The 18459-nt window shown below is 40.1% G+C and overlaps 1 protein-coding gene across 1 annotated transcript in view; it reads right to left on the reverse strand.

Moving 5' to 3' along the window:
• Nucleotides 1–759: 759 nt before the first annotated feature.
• Nucleotides 760–18459, reverse strand: part of LOC131490303 (uncharacterized) — a 46120-nt gene continuing 28420 nt past the window's right edge. Inside the window, exons 6-7 of the mRNA XM_058692549.1 lie at nucleotides 6236–6358; nucleotides 760–938 (exon numbers count right to left, since the gene is read on the reverse strand). Of these exons, the coding sequence (XP_058548532.1) occupies nucleotides 804–938; nucleotides 6236–6358 (258 nt within the window). The 3' untranslated portion in view covers nucleotides 760–803. The remainder of the gene's footprint in view (nucleotides 939–6235; nucleotides 6359–18459) is intronic.

The following is an 18459-nucleotide window of genomic DNA, read 5'->3' on the forward strand; positions in this document are numbered from 1 at the left end:
TTTTGCTTGGGAGTACTTCCCATGGTTATCACAATGGAAATCTGCTATAGGCAAGTGGTCCCAAGCCACATTATAGGCTGGTAACAAATGGAGGAACTAGGGTGATGTCTGATTACCAAGTGCTCTCTGAAAGGACAGGTTGGGAATCAAGGTCCTTTTGCTTCATGGGATACAAGAACTGACTCATATTATTCAGCAAAGAAATTAAGACTTCTACATATGCCTGCTCCAAAGACTATTTCCTATGGTAATGTTTTCAGATCTTTAAAGGAAAATGGTAATATAAATAAAGGTAAGCATAACAAAAGCAAAGTCTTCATTTAAATCAAGAAAATATATGTATATGTACATATATTTATATATTTAATATATATCATATATAATATACAAACTATTATAGAGAAATACATGTAAAAGATCATAAATATGTATATATATATAGTGCATATATAATACATATATAAAAGATTGAACTTTTTTCAAAAGGTTAAATTGATCTATATATACATACAGGTGCTAAGGACAAGTAACCACCATCCATTTAGGACTTGTTTTTGTCTATTCCTCAGGTATTTTTACTCTGGCTTTCATTCTTTTCAGTAACTGATTCTCATTTCAGTTCTTAGTATCTGGTATGACAATATAAGATTAAAAAGTTGTAATAAGCTGGCAGCCGTATGTATTTGTGTATTATTTGTGATTTTAAATAATCTTGACCCAAATTCTTCCTCCTTAACCCCAACATTGAGAATGTACAGCATGACTTCCTTTTATTTTTTGTCTATTTAGCAGATTTTTTCCACTTACTTGGCAGCAAATGTGGTGATGGCTGCCATGATGCCGGTTTTATTGCTCTTCCCCTCAAACATCCCATCACCACGCTTTGCATGACACACGACCTTGTTAGCTGGGAGCTTCAAGGTCACAGCAACTATGTCCTGTGAATGATAACAGTTCCCATTAATCTGATCCACCTGCAGCAAGGGAGACAGGCAGCCTTAACATGTTTTGATTCCAAAATGTTGTACACATTACAGAAACTGTGTGGTTACACTAAATAATGGGATAATTTCCAATAACCTAAGCATACATCCACAACTGATCTCAGTAGTATTTAGCTATCACTAATATTAAGTAGTCCCTTCAACAGAAATGTGATATTTTTGTGTCAATAAATTTTTTTCATTTTATTTTTAATTTTTAAAAATTTACATCCAAATTAGTTAGCATATAGTGCAACGATGATTTCAGGAGTTGATTCCTTAGTGCCTCTTACCCATTTAGCCCATCCCCCCTCCCACGACCCCTCCTGTAACCCTCAGTTTGTTCTCCATATTTATGAGTCTCTTCTGTTTTGTCCCCCTCCCCGTTTTTATATTATTTTTGTTTCCCTTCCCTTATGTTCATCTGTTTTGTCTCTTAAAGTCCTCATATGAGTGAAGTCATATGATTTTTGTCCTTCTCTAATTTTACTTAGCATAATACCCTCCAGTTCCATCCAAGTAGTCGCAAATGGCAAAATTTCATTCTTTTTGATTGCTGAGTAATACTCCATTGTATATATATCCCACATCTTCTTTATCCATTCATCCATCCATGGACATTTGGGCTCTTTCCATACTTTGGCTATTGTTGATAGTGCTGCTATAAACATGGAGGTGCACGTGTCCTTTCGAAACAGCACACCTCTATCCCGTGGATAAATGCCTAGTAGTGCAATTGCTGGGTCATAGGGTAGTTCTATTTTTAATTTTTTGAGGAACCTCCATACTGTTTTCAGGAGTGGCTGCACCAGCTTGCATTCCTACCAGCAGTGCGAAAGGGTTCCCCTTTCTCCACATCCTCGCCAACATCTGTTGTTGCCTGACTTGTTAATGTTGGCCATTCTGACTGGTGTGAGGTGGTATATTACTGTGGTTTTGATTTGTATTGCCCTGATGATGAGTGATGTTGAGCATTTTTTCATGTGTTGGTTGGCCATCTGGACGTCTTCTTTGGAGAAGGGTCTATTCGTGTCTTTTGCCCATTTCTTCACTGGACTGTTTTTTGGGTGTTGAGTTTGATAAGTTCTTTATAGATTTTGGATACTAACCCTTTATCTGACATGTCGTTTGCAAATATCTTCTCCCATTCCATCAGTTGCCTTTTAGTTTTGCTGATTGTTTCCTTCTCTGGGCAGAAGCTTTTTATTTTGATGAGTTCATTTTTGCTTTTGTTTCCCTTGCCTCCAGAGACGTGTTGAGTAAGAAGTTGCTGCGGCCAAGATCAAAGAGGCTTTTGCCTGCCTTCTCCTCGAGGATTTTAATGGCTTCCTGTCTTACAGTTAGGTCTTTCATCCATTTTGAGTTTATTTTTCTGTATGGTGTAAGAAAGTGGTCCAGGTTCATTCTTCTGCATGTCGCTGTCCAGTTCTCCCAGCACCACTTGCTGAAGAGGCTGTCTTTATTTCATTGGATATTCTTTCCTGCTTTGTCAAAGATTAGTTGGCCATACATTTGTGGGTCCATTTCTGGGTTCTCTATTCTGTTCCATCGATCTGAGTGTCTCTTTTTGTGCCAGTACCATACTGTCTTGATGATTACAGTTTTGTAGTATAGCTTGAAATCCGGGATTGTGATGCCTCCTGCTTTGGTTTTTTTTCAAGATTGCTTTGGCTATTTGGGGTCTTTTCTGGTTCCATACAAATTTTAGGATTATTTGTTCTGGCTCTGTGAAGAATGCTGGTGTTATTTTGATAGGGATTGCATTGAATATGTGGATTGCTTTGGGGAGTATTGACATTTTAACAATATTTGTTCTTCCTATCCAGGAGCATGGAATCTTTTTCCATTTTTTTGTGTCATCTTCAATTTCTTTCATAAGCTTTCTATAGTTTTCAGTGTATAGATTTTTCACCTCTTTGGTTAGATTTATTCCTAGGTATTTTATGGTTTTTGGTGCAATTGTAAATGGGATCGATTCCTTGATTTCTCTTTCTGTCGCTTCATTGTTGGTGTATAGGAATGCAACCGATTTCTGTGCATTGATTTTATAATCCTGCAACTTAGCTGAATTCATGAATCAATTCTAGCAGTTTTTGGTGGAATTTTTTGGGTTTTCCATATAGAGTATCATGTCATCATGCGAAGAGTGAAAGTTTGATCTCCTCCTGGCTGATTTGGATGCCTTTTATTTCTCTGTGTTGTCTGACTGCAGAGGCTAAGACTTCCAATACTATGTTGAATAACAGTGGTGAGAGTGGACATCCCTGTCTTGTTCCTGACCTTAGGGGGAAAGCTCTCAGTTTTTCCCCATGGAGGATGAGATTAGCATTGGGTCATTCATATATGGCTTTTATAATCTCAAGGTATGCTCCTTCTATCCCTACTTTCTTGAGGGTTTTTATCAAGAAAGGATGCTGTATTTTGTCAAATGCTTTCTCTGCATCTATTGGGAGGATCATATGATTATTGTCCTTTCTTTTATTGATGTGATGAATCACGTTAATTGTTTTGTGGATATTGAACCAGCCCTGCATCCCAGGTATAAATCCCACTTGGTCGTGGTGAATAATTTTTTTAATGTATTGTTGGAGCTGGTTGGCTAATATCTTGTTGAGGATTTTTGCATCCATGTTCATCAGGGAAATTGGTCTATAGTTCTTTTTAGTGGGGTCTCTGTCTGGTTTTAGAATCAAGGTAATGCTGGCTTCATAGAAAGAGTTTGGAAGTTTTCCTTCCATTTCTTTTTTTGGAACACCTTCAAGAGAATAGGTGTTCACTCTTCCTTAAATGTTTGGTAGAATTCCCCTGGAAAGCCATCTGGCCCTGGACTCCTGTTTTTTGGCAGATTTTTGATTACTAATTCAATTTCCTTACTGGTTATGGGTCTGTCCAAATTTTCTATTTCTTCCTGTTTCAGTTTTGGTAGTGTATATGTTTCTAGGAATTTGTCCATTTCTTCCAGATTACCCATTTTATTGGCATAGAATTGCTCAATATTCTCTTGTTGTTTTTATTTCTGCTGTGTTGGTTGTGATCTCTCCTCTTTCATTCTTGATTTTACTTATTTGGGTCCTTTCCTTTTTCTTCTTGATCAAACTGGCTAGTGGTTTCTCAATTTTGTTAATTCTTTCAAAGAACCAGCTTCTGATCTGTTCTACTGTTTTTTGGGTTTTTTGTTTGTTTGTTTGTTTGTTTCGATAGCATTAATTTCTGCTCTAATCTTTGTTATTTCCTGTCCTCTGCTGGTTTTGAGTTTTATTTGCTGTTCTTCTTCCAGCTCCTTAAGGTGTAAGGTTAGGTTGTGTATCTGAGATCTTTCTTCCTTCTTTAGGAAGGCCTGGATTGCTATATACTTTCTTCTGATGACTGCCTTTTCTGTGTCCCAGAGGTTTTGGGTTGTGGTGTTATCATTTTCATTGACTCCCATATACTTTTTAATTTCTTCTTTAACTTCTTGGTTAGCCCATTCATTCTTTGGTAGGATGTTCTTCAGTCTCCAAGTATTTGTTACCTTTCTAAATTTTTTCTTGTGGTTGATTTTGAGTTTCACAGCGTTGTGGTCTGAAAACATGCATGATATGATCTCTATCTTTTTGTACTTACTTAGGGCTGATTTGTGTCCCAGTATATGGTCTATTCTGGAGAAGGTTCCATGTGCACTGGAGAAGAATGTATATTCTGCTGCTTTAGGATAAAATGTTCTGAATATATCCGTTAAGTCCATCTGGTCCAGTGTGTCATTCAAAGCCATCGTTTCCTTGTTGATTTTTTGATTAGATGATCTGTCCATTGCTGTGAGTGGGGTATTGAAGTCTCCTACTATTATGGTGTTACTATCGATGAGTTTCTTTATGTTTGTGATTAATTGATTTACATATTTGGGTGCTGCCACATTTGGCGCATAAATGCTTACAATTGTTAGGTCTTCTTGGTGGATAGACCCCTTGATTATGATATAATGCCCTTCTACATCTCTTGATACAGTATTTATTTTAAAGTCTAGATTGTCTGATATAAGTATGGCTATTCTGGCTTTCTTTTGTTGATTGTGTCAATAAATTTTGAAAATTTTCCCCATGAACCAACCAAAGTATCCTTTACCTACTAAATGCATGGGATAGGTTTCCTGAAGCAGCAAGATTTCATGCCCTTGCAAACCTCTCTCAGCCTGGTTCTTTTCCCCACATTCTGCTTTCTCCACTGGACACATTTCTCAACTCCCATTTGTATTATTGCTAAAGTTGGCCAGTGGGTCTTCCCTGGATGCAGGTCTTGCTCTACCTTGCCATCCTAACATTTGGAGGTCTTTTAATAGTAACAACTCATGTTTGTATATGAGGAGCCAAGAAGGATGAAGTGATGGGCCCAATATCACACAGGGAGTGAGGAGCAGACAGGACTGGAGTGGGGCTCACTTGACCCTTCTTAATGTTCTAGCTTCTAAAAGGCCTCTTTCCCCACATTCCCACATGTCCACCTGCTCTGGTAATAACACTGGTGCGTATGACCTACTAAGTCAACACTTTTGCTTTGTTCCCCTTGCTTTTACCCTGATACTTAAACCAGCCACTCCTAAATGCATCCTTTATTCCAGCTTGGGCAGTCTTTGTGCCATTCCTCCTTTCTTACATGCATGCTGCCTGGTATATAAGACACAGGCAATACATGTTTACAGAAGGAATGAGTGAGTGAGTGGCATTTTATTTTGGTGTAGAATTGCCTAGAATTGGCCTCTTTTTTCACCATGTAGACAAACCTCATTCTCACTGCAGATCCAAACTTAAGACTTCATCTTCATGGACTTTCTGGATGATTCTAGCTCTCAGCACTCTATTCTTTTAATTCTTCCTTCTGTGTAAACTCTGACTTAGATGATTTAGTACTCAGTTGCATTCTGTCCAATACCATTTTCTAACTGCTTCATGTGAGTTAGGTACTTATAAGCTTTAGAGGGCAGGACTTCCTCTTTTCTCTTTTGTATTCTTACCAATGCCAAGAGTATAGCAAAAGAGACCTACTGCCTCCATAACTGGTTCTGGAGTTACAGTTCCATAAACAAAAAGCCCAGACTTTCATAATACTCTCTTAAAAGCTTTGAAATGATGCAGCTATTGATACCCAAATGGACAGGGCTGTTAGTATTCCAAATTCTTTCAGTTCCTTAAGACTTTTTTGGGGTCTCTAATTGCTCAGGTGTATTTAGCCAGCAGAAACCTTTAACCACATCCCTTCCACAATGGCCCCATTATTACCTGTATGTATTTCAGAAACTGTAGAAACACAGACATCAATTTCTTGATCCTCTCTTTTGGGAACAACAAGCATACTTTGGGATTCCATATAAAAGTGTCCTTGACGTCCCATACATATTTCACCTGTTATAGGAAAGTACACCCCAGTCAAGAAGGCTTTCAGCTAGAACAGGTAGCATTCCCCAGTTGTTATTCCATTATGGAGAAAGAGCAGGCTACACAGTTAAGGGTCATAAACAACACTTAGCTTCATTATATCTGCAGATTTTAAGTACGGTTCTATAAGGGTATCTGTTAGGTCTGCCAATACGGCAGGTCACAGAGCCCTAGAAAAAGATGTGTGACATTCTAGAGTCAGTCAAAATGTGATGGCAAGGAGATTTCTGGTCCAAGATGAGATGGACTAGATGCACTTCTCTTGGTTCTTTGTCCTAAGTACAGCTAACAGCCTTCTTTATTTATATATAAAAGAAATAGAGAAGAAGACTCTAAAATGTAGAGAGAAGAAGGCAGACCCTTAGGAACTCTGGGACCCAAGGAAAGACACATGGTGAGTTCAGTGAGTTCATGTTCTTTGTTGTTGTTGTTTGCTTCATATATCACAGAGTTGGTGCCAGAGAAGCCAGCAATCCCAAAATTTCAATATGAAAAGACAGAAAGAAAAGCCCCAAGAAAAGCCTACTTTCTCCAGCCAAAGGACCAAGAGATGGGAAACCTAGCAAGAAAACTTTTATACAATAACCACTCTGCTCTAGCAAAACACTACAGAAAAAAAAAAAACCGTGGCCCCATCCCTATCGGAAAAAGTTGAATGCAAAATCTAGACATCCACCCTTGTCAGGCTGTAATGGGATGCCCCAAACCCTGTGTTGTGGTGGTGTCGGTGGAGACCATATGAGGAATCAGGACTTCCACCCTTCACCCAGCAATAACAGGGCAACCCCCTTTTTCCTACCAACACAGGGTCAGAGGTGTTCTGTAAAATAGAAGATTCACCTAAGATCCAGAGTCTTACAACATAATACTCAAGTGTCCAGAATACAATTGAAAATCATTTATTATACCAAGAACTCAACTTGAATGAGAAAAGACAATCAAGTGATGCCAACACTGAGATGACACAGATGTTAGAATAATCTGACAAGGATTTTAAAGCAGTCGTAATAAAAATGCTTCAGTGAGCATTTACATAAACACTTAAAACAAATGGGAAAATGGAAAATTTCAGCAAAGAAAGAGAAGATATAAAAAGGGCCAAATGGAAATTTTAGAGCTAAGAAATACAACAACCCAAATTTAAGAGGCTCAATGGAAAAGCTCAACAACAGAATAGAGACAACAGAGCAAATAATCAGTGACCAAGAATATAGAATAAAAGAAACTGCCTACCCTGAACATCAGAAAGAAAACAGACTGAAACTATAATGAGCAGAGCTTCAGGAACCTGTATAACTATAATAAAAGATTGAACATTTGGGTCACTGACGTCAAATATTTGAAGAAATAATGGTTGAAAATGTCCTAAACTTGGCAAAAGGCACAAACCTATAGATTCAAGAAGCTGAGCAAATATTTTAAAATATGATAAATCCAAAGAAATCCATGCTGAGATACATTAGAGTCAAACTTCTGAAAAGTAAAAACAAGAAAATATCTTGAAAGCAGACAGAGAAAAACAGTATCTTATCTATAGGAGAAAATACTTCAAAAGGCAGATTTCTCATTAGAGACCATGGAGGCCAGTGGAAATGGTACATCTTTCTTCAACTGCTAAAAGACCTGTAAACTCAGAAATCTATACCCAGTGAAAATATTGTTCAAGAATGAAAAAGAAATCAAGGCATTCTTAGATGAAGGAAAATTAATTTGTCTTAAACAGACATGTCCTAATAACGGCTAAGGAACAGTTTTTGAAGCAGACAAAAATGATTTAAAAAAATTTGTTAATGTTTATTTATTTTTGAGAGAGAGAGAGACACAGAGTGAGAGTGGGGGAGGGACAGAGAGAGAGGGAGACACAGAATCTGAATCAGGCTCCAGGTTCTGAGCTGTCAGCACGGAGCCCAATGTAGGGCTCGAACTCACAAATGGTGAGATAAGACCTGAGCTGAAGTTGGACACTTAACTGACTGAGCCACCCAGGTGCCCCAAGAAGTGATTTTTTTTTTTAAGGAATCTTGGAACATCAGGAAGGAGGGAGAACAATGGAAAGACAACAAATACAGGTAAACACAATTAGCTTTCTTCTCTTGAATTTTATAAATTGCATTTGAAGCAAAATTATAACCTTGCTTTATGTGGTACTCAATGTATAAAGAGGAAATTTCTTAAGACTATTTATAAATGAGAGTAAAATGATGTTATGAAATGTTAAGATTTTTAGATGTAAACTGATAAAATGTTGCTGCCAGATATAATGTTTCATATATACATATGTGTATGTAAAATTTACACCTAGAACTACCACCAAGAAAACTAGACAAAAAGATCAGATATATCAAATTGGAAGATGGGAGAAAAAATTAAACAGAGAAAAAACTAGAATATAATAATGACTAGCCGTTATGTTAGGTAGAAGGCAGAACTTTAACAAATTAAAAATTTATCTAATAACAGTGATTTGCAAATTGTTTAAGGGAGATTCCCAAGGAAATCTTTTGTATTGGAGTCTGGATTTCCTATCTTACCCCAAATCTAAGTAAAGAAAAAATACAGAAAAATGAGATTATGTTTTATTTATAAAACATAAAGATTAAAATGCCAAAAACTCAAATCTCAATTTTATTAAAGCTTTTATCAAAGATTGTACATTGAAAAATCCAGTCAGTGGGCTCAAATTCTTGCAATATTAGAGTCCTGACCTATCTACTCAGAATTTGTTTTGTTAAATACCTACTTCACTTAAAAAATAAAAAGCTAGGGGTGCCTGGGTGGCTCATTTGGTTAAACGTCTGACTTTGGCTCAGGTCATGATCTTGCAGTTTGAGAGTTCAAGCCCCTCATCGCTCTCTGCTGTCAGCATGGAGCCTGCTTCAGATCCTCTGTTTCTTTCTCTCTCTCTCCCTCCCGCTTGTACACTCGTGCTCATACACTCTCTCTCTCATGTGCATGCTCTCCATTTTGCTCTCTCAAAAATAAAATAAACATTAAAAAAATAAAAACTAGGGGCGCCTGGGTGGCTTGGTCGGTTAAGCGTCCGACTTCCGCTCAGGTCATGATCTCTCGGTCCGTGAGTTCAAGCCCCGCGCCGGGCTCTGTGCTGACAGCTCAGAGCCTGGAGCCTGTTTCCGATTCTGTGTCTCTCTCTCTCTCTCTGCCCCTCCCCTGTTCATGCTCTGTCTCTCTCTGTCTCAAAAATAAATAAATGTTAAAAAAAAAAATTAAAAAAAAAACAAAACAAAACTAAAAAGTATTGTACAGAGCTGTTTCTGCTACACCTGTAAAGCAGAAAAGTTTTAGAATACTGTTACATTCACCACCCACCCTGCAGCCCTCCTCCCATGGTGCCCTCCCTCTCTGACTCCCTAGGTGTTTTTCTCAACTAATTTGATCAACTAATCCCCAACATAAAATGTTATCCCACTATGGGTTTAGGAGGGATTCCTCCAGGAATATTTCCATTTTAATAAGAGGCCCTTAAAGACTGAAAAGCCATTTGGATATGAAGGAGTCTATCTGTATTATGCCCAGTAGGACAGGATGTGGGGAAGATAATCTGGGTTTCAGAGCTCCTAGATCTCTTGCAAATCCTATTGTACAGATTCTCTTCTGTGCTCTCCAGTGGAAAGCCCATCCCAGCTAATGGAATTTTAGAGGGAAATAAGAAGTGGCATCCTGTAGAGAGGGATGTTAACTTCAGAGCTGGGAAATTAGATCAGTTTGATACCTGCTCAGTCACCTGCCTCCCAGCCTCAGCTGTCTCTTTATGAATGGGGGTTTTTAATGCCCCTCAAGTGCTGTGACATCAGGGTTAGGAAGGGTCGACATATTTTTTAATAGTGGAAAAAACACAATAATATCACTCCCTTCAAGAACAAAGACCTGATATAGTGTTCCACATATTTTATCTTTTAAATATTTGTTTGAGAGCAAAAAAAGTGCTGTTACAACTATTACCTCCAGTTACCACTCATTGAAATACAAGGCCAAAAATTCTTTAACTTTTTTTTAACCTTTATTCATTTTTAAGAGATGGAGAGAGACAGACCATGAGTGGGGGAGAGGCAGAGAGAGGGAGACACAGAATCTGAAGCAGACTCCAGGCTCTGAACTGTCAGCACAAAGCCTGATGCGGAACTTGAACCCAAACCCACAGACCATGAGATCATGACCTGAGCTGAAGTCCCACACTTACCCGACTGAGCCACCCAGGCGCCCCTAGTGGCCAAAAATTCTTAATCCAAATGACAACTGCATAGTAAGAAAAAAAATACCTCAAACTACTGAGTTAAGAAGACGAATACTTAAAAGTAGTATAAATATTCCTTTTAAAGCATCCTGTATCACTTTTATATTTATAAATAGGATAAGGGGTAGGATACAAATTAAAATTCAAGTAAAAGACGGACTGAATATATTACTTAACTGAATAAAATAGTTAAAGATGTCAAGGGAAAGAACAATAATTGAATTCACCCAAAAACACATATGGCAGGAATGGAGGCAAGAACATAGAATGGCACAAAGGGAGGAACCCTCTTAAACACAGATATTTCCAAGATGCTCACACCATCATCGCTTTATGCTAAAGATGCTTTCTCCTCTTCTCCCAAAAAGCAGACCTATCCTTCAAGTGTTTGCCACATTTTACTGACCCTAAGAATCACCTGAAGCACTATGAAAACTTGTCAAAAACATTCCTGTGCTACCCTGAACCCTCCAACTCCAGAATTCCATAAAGGGGGCACAGAAATCTCCAGGCAGGTCCCATAAATGTCTCATACTGGGAAACACTGGGGGTGCCTGCCAGTGTGTTAGTTCTGTAGCAGACAACACTGTCTGGAGAATGACAAAAACATCTAAACCTAGTAGTAATTACCCCTTACAGTTATGGATCTCATATTACGTGCCAAGCTCTATGCCAAGCATGCTTGTGTTATGTCTTAGAATCTTCACAATGGATCTTTGAGATCAGTATTATTTTATTTATATATAATTTTAAAGCAAGGAGATGGGCTTTGCCGAGTCACACAGCTAATAAGGCTGGGTGATGGTGCAAGGGGTCTTTTCTATAGCTTCCAGGTGACATTATCCAGGCAGCCTGTGACCATGTTCAGGTTTAATACAGCTATGGAATTAAGAAACATGATGGGCTTTGACCTCAAGTGGTTGGACTGATTACAGCTGACAGAGCTCTGGCTATACACTCAGGGATGGTTAGTCTTAGGACTCCTCGTGAACTTGGGATCAGGGCTGGAGAGAAAAATTATGAGATAGTAGTTCCAAACACGCACTAGAGGCCTATATCCTGGGAATTCACTTAAAGACAGACAATGCTAAATGAGTTCTTCTCTGCCCTGAGATGTGGCACAGAAAGCCCATACCTACCCAGCAACACATCTCTGTAAGTCAAATCCTGCATGGCAGGCGTTAAGGATGCTTTCTAGCATGGATGACAGCAGAGCATAGTGAGGAAAATATGTGTTATTTAAGACCGATGGTACATTTATTTTTTTGCTATAAAGGACATGACTGAGACAAGTGGCAAAATTTGAATAAGGTCTGTTGATTAACTAATAGTATTGTGTTGATGTTAATGTTCTGATTTTGATAACTGTTTATGTAAGATATATTCTTACTCTTAGGAAATACATGCTTTAGGTATTTAGGTATAAACAAGCACGTAACTTACTCTCAAATGACTTGGAAAAAATGTGTGTGTGTACAGAAAGAGAGAGAATGATAAAGAAAAGTGTAGTAAAGTGTTAATAACTGGTAAATCTGGATAAAGAATAACTGGGGGTTTCTTAATGTTTCTGCAACCTTTCTGTAAATTTTAAATTATTTCAAAATAGATCACTGGAAAATTCAAATCAACTATTTTGTAAGAGGGAAATTTCATTTGAATTACATATATACCTAAAGGAAGGAAGGAATTCTGGAAGGAATGGAGAGAAGTCAGAGAGAGAGAGGATGGAAGAGAAAGAAACACAGGCTTTGGAAATCCTAAGAAAAGCATCAATTTGATGACCAGCTTTGTCACTTAGCAGCTGCTGTATGGCTGTGTTCATGCTCCATAAACACTCTGAGCCTCAGTTTTCCAATCTGCAGGGTGGTCGTGAACAGAAAAAGAGACAACATCCTGGAACAACTGGAGCCATGACAAGGCAGGCAGTCAGTGCACAGTATAGGGTGTCGTGCCTCCCACTTTGCCTCCCTGCTGTGCTCTACACACACACACACACACACACACACACACACACACACACACACACACGAGACAGAGGGAAATGCTCATGTGAATGAAATGCCTGTTCCTGAGGAGCAACATCCACCTACGCTGATTTCTATATGGTTTCTAAAAGGTAAAAGTAGCAAGAAACTAGCCATGTTTAGAAAGCTTCCAGGGCTGCTTCCCGTCTCATCACTTTTTTCAGATAGCTTTAGCTTCTAGAATTTTATCAACCACTCTAAATGCTTCATCAACTTTTCCAGTTTCCTTTCTGGAGTTCCTGGAAAGAGCAGAAAAGTGAGGCTCCCTGGGCAAGAGATCCAGCCCTGTGGCAGCAGCCACCCCTGGTGGGGCATCGCCTGAGTTGGGGCAGCATTTCTCCTGCTCTGGAATCCCATGCATTTTCACTCAGTATGATCCTAGTGACCTGAGTTAAGAGCCAGCCTTCAGAGTGACTGCTCACAGAATAAATACAAGTGTGCCCATCGAGACAAAAGAAACAGAGCATGTTCAGAAAAAAACCCCAGCACAAAAGGTGGTCCCAAAATGGAAATAATATTTTCCAGAAAGACTGTACCATTCATTCTGCAACCCATTTTATGCATCCAGGGCCACACAGCACATGGGTTTAGAGCGTAGACTTTGGACCCAGTCAGAATTACGTCCATTTTCTCCATTTACTACCTGTTTTCGAAAAATTTTTTAATGTTTATTTTTGAATGAATGAGAGAAAGAGAGAGAAAGAGACACAGTGTGAGCAGGGGAGGCGCAGAGAGAGAGGGAGACACAGAATCCTTAGCAGGCTCCAGGCTCTGAGCTGTCAGCACAGAGCCCAACGTGAGGCTCAAACTCATGAACTGCCAAGACCATGACCTGAGGCGAAGTTGGATACTTAACTGAGCCACCCAGGGGCCCTTCCATTTACTACCTATTTGACTGTGGGCCTATTATTTCTTCTCTCTGAGCCTCATCCGTAAAATGGAGATATACTTGGGCACACAGCTCCAACAGTTGTGGTGTGGATAAAATGAAATGAAGCATGTAAAGAGCTTACGTGGCATATAATAAGTGCTCAATAAGTGCTAGCTGAAGACATCCAGTGATAAGGATCATGGCGGATCTGCCTGCCAGCCCCACACTCCTGTTTTGGGGGGATAACACAGCATTTGCACAGGGCAGTAGAGCACCTGGGATCTCCAGCCCTGGAAGTGAGATTCCATTACAAGCTCAGTCTAAGTACTGCCGATCCACTTATACATGGACTCCCATTGGCTTCCACTGGGTGCCCAGTGAAGGGGAACAGTGGTGGGTACACATAATCAGGAATGTAGCTGTAATAATCTAGACTTGTTTTCTTATCTATTCCAGGAGTTTACTTTGCTGTAATCCCTGTGTCCACTGGCAAATGTGACATGCCAGCTCCTGCCAACATTATCTAGCATGGATTATTGTCCATCCATGAAGTTCCAGCCTGCTAGCAGTTGGGAATTATCCTAACTCTGTTTCTCCCTGGCCACTAGCAGATGTTTAGACCTAGCAACATACCCTGGAGGGCTGCTGTACTGTGATCCTGTCATTTCCTCCATTCAAAAGTGGGTTCATTTGTTTTTACCACCACGGGACCCGGGTTCTTCCATAGAGGGTTTGTTGATTGCTTCTAGTACTGTCTGGCTACGTGACCATCTGTATGACCTGTCTTCTCATTTCCTCATCAGAATGAGGATAATAGTTTTTCCTCATAGGACTGTGGTGAGCATTTAGTGAGTTAATGTATAAAACCTGCTTTGACCTGTATAACCCATAGTGAACTCTGTAGAAGTGTTAGCTATGGTCATGTTGTTGATCATGATGATTGATAGGAGATTCTGGGTGGGAGCATATTTTTTTTTTCACCATGGTCATCAGCCTGACCCCTTAAGCCAAGAGTTTTGATGGAGTTTTCCCATTAAAACTATTAAACCCTCTAAAAAGCATAAGCTTGGTCAAACCTCAGTGTTAGAGACAGAGATATATTTACTTTTATCTAATTTAGATTGATACCACACTTCCTTCTATAATGAATTTATATGATTTTCTTATTTATCTAAGATTCAGATATTCCAGGTTGAAAACAGAAGTTTTATAAATCCTATTTTTTTTAAGTTTAATTTTTTTCCACTTCGCTTGCTGCTTACTCTTTGAGCAACTTTGAGACAATTTCAGAAATTGTTCTTGTCAAAAAAAAAATGATAAAAAGGAAGTATGATATATAGGGAGCTGGGAATATTTCCCACTAAATATTTTGATTAAATCCACTCTGATCCAGTTAACTGACCTCAGAGAGCTTGACCTCTGATAAAAACATGAGGCAGCTCTTCTTCACAGTGTCAGAGTTTGGTGTTTGATGCTGGTATTCTCTGGCAAACAACTGGGGATCTGCCAGTTGGAGTGAGGGAGGGCAGGGAGAGAGGTATCTTCTTGTTTGGAACTTTATTTGGCTGGAAGGTGGGGGCAGGGAAGGGAAGATATTTAGCTACTGGTAACTGGGCAAAGGATTATCAACAAAATTTTGATGAAACATCATGTAAATAATCTCTTATTAAGAAGTAATTTCTTTAAAAAATTTTTTTAATTTTTCTTATTTTTGAGAGATAGAGACAGAGTGCAAGTGGGGGAGGGGCAGAGAGAGAGGGAGACACAGAATCTGAAGGAGGCTCCAGGCTCTGAGCTGTCAGCACAGAGCCTGACGTGGGGCTCCAACCCACCAACCATGAAATCATGACCTGAGCTGAAGTTGGACACTTAACTGAGCCACCCAGGCACCCCAAGAAATAATTTCTTATTCAGAAGTAACTCTAAACCAAGTGCTGGGGAATAAGTGTGTGTGTGTGTCTGTGTGTATACACATATATGTATATACGTATATACATATATACATACGTATATACATACGTATATACGTACGTGTGTATATATATATGTATGTATATATATATATACATACATATATATATATATAAAGGAGGCAAGCACAGCAGTCAACACCAGACTAAGAAGGGAAGAGAATGTTTCAATTTGAAACTGCCAGGAAAATCTGGGAGGCCTTATCACTCCTTGACTGCAACTTAACTTCTGTATGTCTGTCTTCTTGACACGATTTTATTTTAAAAAAATTTTTAAGTTTATTTACTTATTTATTTTGAGAGAGAGAGAGAGAGAGCGCACGTGAGAACGCACAGGGGAGGGGCAGAGAGAGAGAGCAAGTGGGGGGGGCAGAGAGAGAGAGAAAGTGGGGGAGGGGCAGAGAGAGAGAGAGAGAGAGAGAGAGAGAGAGAGAGAATCTCAAGCAGGCTCTGAGCTGACAGCACATCAACATGGGGCTCGAACTCATGAACCGTGAGGTCATCGCCTGAGCGGAAATCAAGAGTCAGATGCTTAACCGACTGAGCCACCTAAGTGCCCCTTATTTTAATTTTAAAACACTGAACACATTGTCCAGAAACAGACCGTATGTTCCTTGGAGTAAAGCAGCATGACAGGAAACACACACACAAAGCCAAGTTCTTCTGGAAACACTAATCTCAGCCACATCAGTTTCTCTTTCTCTGCCACAGGGCATCCTAGTCACCTAGAGAATAACTGATTCATTCTGTTGCAAAGATAATGTATTTCCACATCCATGCATCTGTCTGAGATGAATCTAATCTATTCATGCTGCCTTCCCTACTTGCATGCTTTCATTATTTAGTAAATTATAAGAACCAATGAAATGGATGCAGAAGAACACCTTATCATTTCATGGAGGTGAGTCTTACAATCTTTGTAAATTTCTAACTCCTTTCTAAAAAACAGGATAGAAAATGCAATACTCCAATTTGTTTAAGTTGCCAAAATACCTGCAGGCATCATAGGATCTATTATTCCTCAATACTCATTTAAGATATGCACTAAAGAATTTAAAAATAGTGTCTCCACTATTTGCTTTGCAGAGCATCTTGCTGAATCCTGCACACACCTGAGAGAGTTGGGGTGAAGGTGAACTCAGGGCCACAAGGCATGTCCACTGTCTTGAATGCTGGCTTCCCAGGCAGCATTCCTCTCAGCTGCCCCCTTCAGGGATCAGATTTCTGTTTCCATCTTCATCGCTCCCCCTGCAGCCCTTGCACTTCAAGTAAATCTAACCCCCAGCAGTAACCAACAGGTCCTCCATTCCTCTGGCCAATCATTCATTCAGAGATGGACATGTGACCTAAGTGGCCTGATAAGGCTGGATCTCAGGACTTGTACATGGAACACTGGGACAATGGTGCTCTCTCTTGCTCCCTGGACATGGACGGGAAGAACCTGGCTGCCATCCTGTGACCACAGGGATAAGGCCTGGACTGTGGGCAGCAGAGAGGAAAGGCACAAAATCAGGTTCTTTGCTGACACTGATTCAGTCCGGAACCAATAAAGCCCCTGTGTTTTGGACACCACTATGAGTCGGATTTTCTTTCCTGTTACTGTAGCCAACCCCACTGAAATGTGCTCTTCTGGCACTACCCCTGAACTCATTACCTCGATTGTCAGGATCAGTGGTTCCAAATATCGGTAGACAATCTTCACTCACTTGGCCGCTCACTTTGCCTGAACATCTGAATCTGTGACCACGGCACAGACAAGCTGACTGACACAGAACACCTACAATAGGGAGCACAGGCACCAGGTCCTCTCCTTTCGTTCATTTTCCTCCTCCTGCCTAGCACAGAGCCAGACACACAACAAATAACCCTTCACATGTGCAGTGCAGCAGTTAATAAAGGCTTCAGAAAGAAAATGCATTTGTCAGAGTTGGCCTGCTGACCCCAGTGTTGGAGGATGTCACTGACAGGATGTGACCACCAGTTGATCCTTGCACTTGACCCAGGAAAATGGAGGCTCCTCACTCTTTCCCTGTCCTTGGAAAGTAGTTTCCACACTAGGAATTGTTTCAAGGATGGAGCCTTAGGAGAGTGAGGTGTGGTATAGACCATCTGGATGGCACATGTGACTGAACCCAGTTAAGGCATCAATACCTACAAACTTTTAAGACTCTGGCAGATGGGTGCAGACATCTACCAGACTTGTGGCTGCCCAAGACAAGCCCATTAAGTTCCCTTGCTTATTAAAACCACTACCTATCAATCTGGAGTGGCCTGCCTCTTCCACTGGTTTCTTTTTTGCCCTGTATGGGGACCATCTGGGAACCAACACCCAGGCACCAGGCATATTCAGGTTTTTGGGCTGCATCACTGGCAGAAGGGGCTGACAAGGGGCATCAATGGCTGTCATACAGCAGACTCAGGCTCTAAGCCAACCTGTGGGGCTGCTGAGGGCCAGCTGGCCTAGGAGAGCCAGTCACACACCTTGACCTATGGCTGCCACCATGATCAGGGCCACCCTTCATGAACAGGGAGGACCAGAAGGTCACGGCCCATCTCATCAGAGACAAGGGAGGGAGAGAATGAAAGTACAACACTCTTGGTGAGCAAATCTCTGCCCCAAACCTTGGTGTAGCACAGGCTTGTCAGGAAGAGACTGAGCCTGTAGGAGTCAAGACATAATCAAGCACAGAGCATCCCCTTCATTATTGTACCTGCAGGTGGGGGGTTCAAACAGAGATCAGGGCAGAAAGTTGATGGGAAAAAAATAAGGCTCCAGAAAGGCGCAATAGAACCAGAAGAATTTACCACGACTGTTCAGTTCTCTCTCACCTCATATCATGACCACAATTCAAATTTAATCATTCATTTTAAAATTAATTTTAAACTATTAAATCTTTTCTACAATGAGCACACAGTAGTTTTGTCTTTAGAAAAAATTATAGTTAAAAAAG

Source organism: Neofelis nebulosa, chromosome 2 (assembly GCF_028018385.1).
Source record: "Neofelis nebulosa isolate mNeoNeb1 chromosome 2, mNeoNeb1.pri, whole genome shotgun sequence".
Classification (NCBI taxonomy): domain Eukaryota; kingdom Metazoa; phylum Chordata; class Mammalia; order Carnivora; family Felidae; genus Neofelis; species Neofelis nebulosa.